The 9,859-nt window shown below is 46.8% G+C and overlaps 1 protein-coding gene across 1 annotated transcript; it reads left to right on the forward strand.

Moving 5' to 3' along the window:
• The first annotated feature begins 3,783 nt into the window (after window positions 1-3,783).
• On the forward strand, window positions 3,784-5,054 carry LOC136397473 (ribonuclease 4-like). Its single transcript, XM_066371969.1, has one exon. The coding sequence runs from the start codon at window positions 3,796-3,798 to the stop codon at window positions 4,231-4,233; it is 438 nt and encodes a 145-aa protein (XP_066228066.1). The 5' UTR covers window positions 3,784-3,795; the 3' UTR covers window positions 4,234-5,054.
• The last annotated feature ends 4,805 nt before the right edge of the window (window positions 5,055-9,859 follow it).

Raw genomic sequence — 9,859 nt, forward strand, 5'->3', positions numbered from 1 at the left:
CCACAGACGCGCTTATTATTACAACATTGTGTCAGGACGTTCTTGGTACATCGTGTTTCCTTGAACAGACACTCTCATGTTCTGAAGAGGGCCCCACACCTGGAGACAGTCCACACCCTTCCTCTCCTACCGGTCACCCTCCATTTTACTGCTGACCTCCCCCGCCCCATCTGCCCAAGTCCCACTGCAGCGAGGGGGTGGGGGGGGATTCAGACCTGACATTCTAAAGCATGGGACTCCTCCTCCTCCAGAGAGTCCTCCCAGCTGCCGCCTGGCCCAAAGCAGGGGCCAGTGTCTCAGGTCACATGGATTCTGCTCTGTGCAGACTGAGGTGCTTTGTGACCAAATACCATTCTCTAAGACTTGAGGTCACTGTGACCTAAGGATTTGGGTGTAAATGCTCCTCATTCTGGGCTTCCTCAGCATAATTCAGACCAGACCACCAGGTGCTGTCGTTGATGGTCTGCCGGAGCTCAAAGAGGACTGGTGAATTTTCAAGTACATCCTTTGGTAGAACTTAAATGACATACACTTAAAATTAAATGAATTCCATTATTAATGAAGTTTATGCTCAAATGTATCCTTTTTAAACTATTTCTGATCTCTCCTCTTTTTTAAGGAAAATGTTTTATACCCCCAAAACTAAAAAAAACCTTCTTTTTTAAAGTTTGATTTCATGGATGTTTTACCTTGAAATACCTACAAATGATGAGAAGCAAGAAGCTTTGAGCCCCTGGCAAATTCTGTTGATTAGAGCGTTGTCCCGAAGCACAGAGGTTGCTGGTTCGATCCCCAGTCAGAACACATGCAGGAACAGATTGATGTTCCTGTCTCTCTCTCTTGTTCTTTTCCTCCCTCTATCCCAAATAAATAAAATAAACATTTTAAAAAAAGAAACATTGAATAATGAGTATTTTTTTGAGAAAGAGAAAGAGAAAGGGGGAGAGGGGGGCAAGGAGAGAGAGAGAGAGAGAAGCTTCTAATTATTCCACTTAGTTGTGCGCCCATTGATTGTTCTCATATGTGCCCAGACCAGGACTTGAACCAGTGACCTTGGGGTCTTGCTAGCAGCCTTGGGATCAAGCCAGTAATTTTGGTGCTCTAAGATGATGCTCTAGCCTGACCAGGGGATGGTGCAGTGGATAGAGCGTCAGACTGGGATACAGAGGACCCAGGTTCAAAGCCCCGAGGTCACCGGCTTGAGCGCAGGCTCGTCTGGTTTGAGCAAGGCTCACTAGTTTGAGCCCAAGGTCTCTGGCTTGAGCAGGGGGTCACTGGGTCTGCTGTAGCCCCCCAGTCAAGGCACATATGAGAAAACAATCAATGAACAACTAAGCAGCTGCAATGATAAAGCTCAATCAATATTTCTGATCAATCAGTGTTCTGAGAACATGAAATGCTGGTACTTACAAGATACGCAGAATTTCTACCCACGTCCACAGCGGGGGCCTGCCAGTGACTCATTTCCACATGCACAGCATACGCACATGAATCCATAATGAAAAAAGTCTCTCCATCCCTCTCCCCACTTAGTCCCCCTCCCCAGGACTCCCACCTTCTCCTGAATGATGCAGAAGCTCGTGCTGTTACCATGGAAACCTGGAGACAGGGGCTAGAAATGGTACCAAGAGTCGCAGAGAGAGGAATTTTCCAGGCTCTGCAGTCAGACTGTGGGTTCAAAAAAACCTGGGACCTTCATCTACTTCTCAACTGACCTCAGGTCTCTCTCTCTCTCTCTCTCTCTCTCTCCATCTCTCTCTCTCTCTCTCTCTCTCTCTTCTGTCTAGCTTTCTGCCAAGCATGCACCTTAACTATCTATACGTATTTAACACATATCTACATCTTTCTATTCAACTTCATCAAAATAATCTCTCATCCAACTAATTTATCTATCTTGTGTTTATCAATATCTATGTATCATCTATTTAAGAATCACTTATCTTTCTCTATTATCTATCTGTCTATGTATGTATCTGCCTATCATCTGTCTATTTATCTATCTATCTAATAATCCCCTCCCATATTTGTTAGGCAAAATGCCAACCCAGGATAATTCCAGCCTCCACGACCGAAGTTCCTCAATTATTTTTCCAATATTTTTTTATTGTGCTAACATAAACAAAAAATAAAATTTACCCTCTTAGCCACTTAAAAATGTTTTAAGTTGTTGATTTGGGAGAGAGAATAAGGAGGGGAGAGATAGACAGAAACACTGAGCTGTTTCTGTATGTGCTCTGACCCGGGATTGAATCTGCAACATTTGGGTATCAGAATGATGCTCTAACCAACCAGGCTATTGGGCCAGTGCTCCCCCTTAGCCAATTTTAAGTGTCTACTTCCGTGGTAATAAATACATTCACACATGGTTACACAACCATCACCAGCCTCATCTCCAGAACTTTTTCATCGTGTGAAACTGAAACTGTTCCCATTCAACAGGAACTCCCCCTCATCTAGCACCCACCATTTTACTCTCTGTCTCTCTGAATTTGGCTACTTTAGAGACCTCATTTAAGTAGAATCATATAGTATGCCTTTTTTCTATGACTGGCTTATGTCACAGCATAAGGTCCTCAAAGTGTATCCATGTTGTATTATGTGTCAGAATTACCTTTTTTTGTGTTTGTGTGTGTGTGTGTGTGTGTGAGTAAGAGAGAGAGAGATTTAGAGAAAGCCAGAGAGGAAAGAAGAGATATGAGAAGTATCAACTCATAATAGTTGCTTGCATCACTTTAGTTGTTCATTGATTGCTTTCTCATATGTGCCTTGACCTGGGGGTGGGGGTCCTTCCTCTTTGCCCATCTTCCTACTGAGGGTGAGACCCTGCTCTGCGCACAGAGGCAGGCTCTGGTGTTGCCATGGAAACTGTGGCTGAAATGAGGGAGGAGAGAGGGCCCGGCACACAGTAGACCCTTCATATATGCTGATGTAATCACTGGACCTCAAAGAATGACCCCAAGAAATCTCAACCACTCGATATTATCAGAACTGAGAGAACGCACCCCAGTTTAAGGAGACAGAAATGTGTCAGGTCTTCTTCCTGAAACAGAAGTAAACCTCCTTTCTATTCATTAGAATTCAGGAGGTAGAAGTCCGATGACAGTTATCTCTTTTTTTTTTTGGACCAGGATTGTAAACAGGTGAGTTTCACAGGCACACACACCTCAGTGAATGGATATTCTTATTCTCATTTCCCTGCTGAGTAAACTCTGGCCCAGAGAGCTTTACGTAGACTGAGAGAGCCAGCCAGCCATGGGCAGGTGCTCAAAGAAGATTGTTCCAGGAAGAAGCACCAGCATGTGCAAAGGCCCCGGAGCAGGTCCATTTTGTTCTCTTCAGGGAGCAGGATCAGGAGTAGTAATAAAAGATGAGAGGGAGTGTCCGCACACCTACAAGAAAATAAGATGCAGAGAAAGAGGCCATGTAGCCAGGAGAAGCAGCCAGGATGGCGGAGTGCTGAGTGAGAGGCCAGTTTGTGCAGTTTGCGCAGGGAGAAGGAAGGAGATGGGGAACAGAGGTGAATAAGTCTGGTGAGCTAGAAACCTTTGATTCTAGAAAACTCGGATAAGTCAGTAGCTTTGTGAGCACTGAATGTGAGTGGGTTTTGGAGCCCAGTGTGTGTTTTTTACTTGCCCGCCGGGTGCAAGCTAGAATTAAAGATGGTGGCCCATCAGTTTTTGGCTCCGTTGTTTCTTTTCCGACTGTCCAAATCCAATGCGAACCTGCATGGACCAGGCTGCTTTGATAGTGACCCTGGCCGTGGATACTGGCTTTACAGGCAACTCCGGGGTAGTGATGGCTCTCCAGAAGACCCTTGCATGGCTCTTGCTGCTGACCCTGCTGAGTCTGGAGCTGGTGCAGCCCTCCTATGGCCAGCCTCGCATGTACCAACGATTCCTGTGGCAACATGTGGACCCCATAAAGACAGTTAACAGCAATAGCTACTGCAATGTGATGATGCAAAGACGAAGGATGACTGCAAATCATTGCAAGTACTTCAACACCTTCATCCATGAAAACATCTGGAACATTCGCAGTATCTGCAGCGCCCCCACTATCCGGTGCAAGAATGGCCAGATGAACTGCCATGAGGGTTTAGTGAGTGTCACAGACTGCAAGGAGACAGGAAGTTCCATGTTCCCCAACTGCAGATATCAGCCCATGGCCAGCACTAGGCTTATTGTCATTGCCTGTGACGGTAACCCACCAGTGCCTGTGCACTTTGACAGATAGGTGCTACCCTGTGGGTCTTGTGGCCCTGTGGTTGACATCCAATTTACTGCTTGAACAGCAATGAGTAATGCATTTGAGCTGTCCCAGGCTCTTATGTCCCCTCTGCTTATGTCTACTTCTTTTTCTCCATATAGTCCATGCTATTAAATGCATCAAAGAGAAATGAAGACATAAACCTGTATTGGGACTGGGCTTTTCTGTAACAAACTTTTTGGTAAACTCTTCTGCTTCCTTTTATAATACTGGTCAGCTTAGCTCTCTCAGATCTCATCTGCTGGAATTTAGTCATTATATGTTTTCATATAGCATTTCAAGTATTTCAAGGTACTTTTATCTCAGTTATGTCATTTTAATACCACAGCACCTCTCTGAGGCTCATGTTATGTGTAGGAGCCCAGAGTTAAGGGATTTGCTGAAGAACGTGAAGTTAACTGAAGCAAAAAATCCATTTCAGCTGGCAACTGATCCAGGGTTTTTTTCTATTTCATCACAAAAGTATTTTGAAAGTACTGCATTTTTGGTATTTCCAAAAGTCAGTTGTTAGGGGAAGCATTAAAAATTTGGAAATATGTACTGACAAAATGAGAGCTCTAGAAGTATAATTTGGCAACCTTGTTATGTTTGGGTCTGCTAAGATCAAGAAATGATACAAGGAATTTTCTTCCTCTCTTTCCAAACTTTTGAATCACTGTACTAAGTCAGAGTATTAACAATAAACTAGATCATTAAGACTCATTTACTCTTCCTGACTGAAAGATTTTTCATGTTTTCCTTGTAATAAAAAAACTCAAACTGCAGTTTTTTGTGAAAAAAAAAAAAGATGCAAAGGGCAGAAGGGCAGGTCCCTCATGGCCAAGAGGCCAAAACTCACAGGTCCTGAGACGGGGCCTCTATCACTTAGCATTTTCTCCAGTGACATGGCGCCACCTTCTGGACATGAGGCAAGCCTCTCACTGAGTCAGAGCTGCCTAAGCATTGGCCTCAGGCTCTCAAGTCTAGAACATCAGCTGTGTCAGGTATGTGGTCAGGTTGCCACTCACTCACAAGGGGGACTGTCCCCATGGACCCAGGGAGTGCCCAGGGTGGATGCCATGTGCATTTTGGGGACTGTCAGTTTGTCGCTTTGTACCTGCCTGCCTCGAATGGCTGCTCAGAAGAACCACCCGTCCGTCCAGACACCACGATGGACAGGACCCAAGAGTACGTGCAACCACACTGACCACTGGTGCTTAAAAGAAGGAGGTAGTGTCGAAACGGGCACTCCTATGTCCACAAAATGGGATTTGTGGTTTTGAAGGGAACCGCTCTCTCCCCTGGTCAGAGGTCAATCCTCTGCCGGAGGCCTCCAAACGGGGAGTTGAGTGCTTGGTGGGAGGCCCATTCAGGGGGGCGGAGGCTCAGGACATTCCAGGGCCAAGGTCACAATCCACATCTGCTTCTCCTCAGACAACAGGAGATTGCAGAGAGAAGGGCCTCTGTCCAAATCCACATCCACCCTCCTCTCTGCTGTCCCAGCCTCCACCATCCCCTGCATGCACAAGGTGGGCCCCAGGACAAAGCACAACAACCCCCAGCTTGAAGCAGTTGAGCAAACCCCTGCTATTGGCATGGCATTTCCTTCAGCAAGTGGATCTGAAAGAAGGTATACCCCAGGGCGTTGCAATGTGACAGGTGCTCCCAGGAGAGCCAAGGTTGTGCGAGGAGCCCAGGCACACGGTGTAGGAATCAGTCATGTCAGACCACGAGAAGGAGAAGAAACAGCCGGCCCCAGGACATGTGGGGGGACACTGGCTGTCAGCAGCATCTAGGGGACCTCATCTGTCAAGTAGACAGCTGCGATGTAACGTGGGGAAATTTCAAGATAGACAGCACCGTGTTGCGGGCCATGTGCAGTTGTTCCCAAGATGCTGCTGAATTCCATGAAAACCCATTTACCGTATTTTTCACTCCATAAGTGCACTTTCCCCCCCTCCCAAAAAAAAGTGGAGGGGAAAATGCCCGTGTGTCTTATGGAGCAAATATTCTTTTTTTTTTTTTTTTTTTTTTTAGCTGCTTCCGGTTCCCAAACAACTAGAAGAGTTATTGGGACATTAAAGTCTCTTCTCATGTGTTAATAACGGTGCTCATGGTTGTTAATGCTGCTGTTGCGTTGAGATGGTTGACATATTATTGTGGGATATTTTATTAAATATCTTAATGCACCATTTGGTTCAGAATATTTTTTTTCTTATTTTCCTCCTCATGGTCAGGGGCATCTTATGGAGCGAAAAATACAGTATTTCCTGGACCTCTGTTGAACTCTTAGATTCAGCAGTCTAGGGAAGATTCCGTGAGGGTGGCATGGGGCCGAGGTTTTTGTCTAACCAGCGGGCTGAGTCCCCAGATGCTAACTGCACCCCCTCAGGCACCACAGGCTTGTTTGTGTCTTCTATACAAATGTTCTTTTCCCCTCCAGACTGGAAAAACGCCTCCTGGGAGGTGTGGAACGGCAGCATCAGCGGTGGCAAAGAGGGTTCCGGTTTCTTCTACCGAGCACAGTCTAAGGGCTGCCAGAACCCTCACTTTTGGGCATCCCAGCCCTTCCTTTGAGTGCCAACGGGTGTGTGACTTGCTTCTCACGTGTTGAATAATGCCCAAAGTGACAAGATGTCGCTCCCACGATTATTTGACATCGTATTAGTGTATCTCACCAGCAGGTGTGCTTTAGGATCTTTTGTTTTGTTTTGTTTTTGTTTTTGTTTTTGTTTTTATGACAGAGATAGAGAGAGGGACAGACAGATAGGAAGCGAGAGAGATGAGAAGCATCAATTCTTCGTTGTGGCACCTTAGCTGTTCATTGATTGCTTTCTCATCTGTGCCTTGACGGGGGTGGGGGGACGGGGGGAGGGTGGGGGGGGTGTTCCAGCAGACAAAGTAATCCCTTGCTCAAGCCAGCGACCTTGGGCTCAAGCTGGTGAGCCTTGCTCAAACCAGACGAGCCCGCGCTCAAGCCAGCGACCTTGGGGTCTCGAACCTGGGCCCTCCGCATCCCAGTCCAATGCTGTATCCACTGCGCCACCACCTGGTCAGGCCTATAGGGTCTTTGCTGGGTCACATACTCTGGCCATGTTGGGAGAGCTCAGATGGCGATGGACCGCAGCTGGCCTCTGTAAGGTGAGCATGGCAGCCAGCCACCAGCAAGCAAGAAACTGAGCTGACGGCTCTCACAGCCACAGAAAAAGACAAATTCTGCGAGTAAGCAAGTGACCTTGGAGGTAGACCCTTTCTCGGTCCAGCCTCCAGTTGAGGACACAGCCCAGCGGCTGGCCTCCTGAACTGAATGGATGAGATCCTGAGCAGAGAACGTGGCTCAGTCATGCCCGCACCCCTGGCCTGTGGGTGCGGCTACTGTTGGAAGCCCACTGAGTTTGTGGTTATGGTGACAACAGCAATTAAACACGGAAAGGTTCCCCGCAGGAAAACAAGGATGAGTGTTTTTTACAATCCAGGTTAAGAGGTCTCGTTTAAACAAGATCCATTGGACTGGAAATATCAGGGGCCACACTTTGTAGTAAAGTGTGTGACTGGCCCTGGTTGGGTAGCTCATTTGGTTAAAGCGTTGTCCCCCAATATGCTAAGGTTGTGGGTTTGATCCCTCCCCCGGTCGGGGCACATACAATAGTCAATCAATTAGTGAAACAGCAAATTGATGTTTCTCTCTCTCTCCCTTTCTTACCCTTCCCCTCTTTCTCTCTAAAATCAATTTAAAAGGGAGAAAAAAAAACCCTCCCTCATTGATTTATACCTTTTATTCATTTTGCAAGAAATCAGAGCAAGGAGCCTTTACGGATGACTCATCACGTGCCTGGCACTGTCTTTAGCATCCGCAGACCCAACTGGTTTCCTTAGAAAATAAAAGGACCAATTTTTCAGCATCTGTTCTTTATTTTTATATAATGACAGCCAGTGGTGCCCATGGAAACAGGGATCAAGAGGGACTTGAACACCCACCCTGCGAGAAAGGGTAACTCTTGAATCCTGAGCCTATGGTGCCTTTTCTGAGACACCCGCCTCCTTTGCCTGCTTTACCGAGTCCACATAGACCGAATTCCCAGTACGTGTTTGTCGTGAGGCTGGGGGGCGTGCTGTGTCACAGGTCGGACCGAGGTGCCCTGCTGCACACTCTTGGCCGGGAACAGTGTTCTGATGGCTTCGACTTGGGGGAAAGAAGGAACTTCAGCCTACAAAGCCCAGCCTTGCTTTGAACCTTTGCCTTTCACTGAAATCCATCAGACCAGGCTCTGTCTTCATGGCAACCCCCTCTCTCTCCCTCGACATCTTCCAGGTGGAACCCTGAAATGTGCCACCTCACCATCCACGTTGGCCAGAGCATCCTCCCGATACATCAAGGTGGCAGGTTTGATCCCCGATCAGGGCACATGCAAGAATCAATCAATGAATGTATAGACAAGTAGAACAGCAAATCAATCTTTCTCTCTCTCCCTTTTTCTAAAAATTAATTAAAATATTATTTTAAAAATTAACTGCCAAACCCCAGCCTGTGGTGGCGCAGTGGATACAACGTCGACCTGGAGCACCGAGGTCCCCAGTTGGAGACCCTGGGCTTGCCCAGTCAAGGCACATATGGGAGTTGATGCTTCTTGCTTCCTCCCCTCCTACCCCAACTCTCTCTCTCTCTCTCTATCTCTCTCTCAAATCAATAAATAACTATTTCTTTTTTTTTTTTTTGTAGTTTTCTGGAGCCGGAAACGGGGGCGGGGGGCAGTAAGACAGACTCCCGCATGCACCCGACCGGGATCCACCCGGCATGCCCACCACGGGGCGATGCTCTGCCCATCTGGGGCATTGCTCTGTTGCATCCAGAGCCATTCTAGCGCCTGAGGCAGAGGCCACAGAGCCATCCCCAGCGCCCAGGCCAACTTTGCTCCAATGGAGCCTTGGCTGCGGGAGGGGAAGAGAGAGACAGAGAGGAAGGAAAGGGGGAGGGGTGGAGAAGCAGATGGGTGCTTCTCCTGTGTGCCCTGGCCGAGAATCGAACCCAGGACTCCTGCACGCCAGGCCGACGCTCTATCACTGAGCCAACCAGCCAGGGCAATAACTATTTCTTTTAACTTGGCATAAAAAAATAAGCCCTGCCCTCAGCCAGCATGTTTAGTCGATATCAATAACGACACTCACTTTGTCAATTATCATTGTCTCACCACAATGCCGTACACCCCAAACGAATATAAAATAATGCTGAATTTTAGCAGTCATTGAAAAATAAAATTTTTAAAATGATACAAAATAAAAATAAAAATGTTATTACATACCTACCTATATTTTGCTCCCTTAAATGAACTTTGTTATTCTGTTTTCAGCACATCAAGGTCTGTTAACAACAACAGCAAAAAAACTTAACCAAACAAAAAACATCAATAGTGTCATGAGATGACACAGAAAGGGACCATTTCTCTACCAACTAATTTGCCTCTGGAAGGGGTCTCTCAGGAAATGAACACATTTGAGGGACATGTCTCGAATTGGAATCTGACTTAATTTACTTACCTCTTGGCCAAAACATAGAGGTCTTTCTGTTGAAATAATTCACTCCCCCTGCTTGCCTCTGCTCACTGCTGGAACTTTC

Source organism: Saccopteryx leptura, chromosome 3 (genome assembly GCF_036850995.1).
Source record: "Saccopteryx leptura isolate mSacLep1 chromosome 3, mSacLep1_pri_phased_curated, whole genome shotgun sequence".
Classification (NCBI taxonomy): Eukaryota; Metazoa; Chordata; class Mammalia; order Chiroptera; family Emballonuridae; genus Saccopteryx; species Saccopteryx leptura.

Bases quoted from the DNA above. Each gene is read 5' to 3' on its own strand.
- LOC136397473 (XM_066371969.1), top strand. From the start codon at position 3,796: ATGGCTCTCCAGAAGACCCTTGCATGGCTCTTGCTGCTGACCCTGCTG.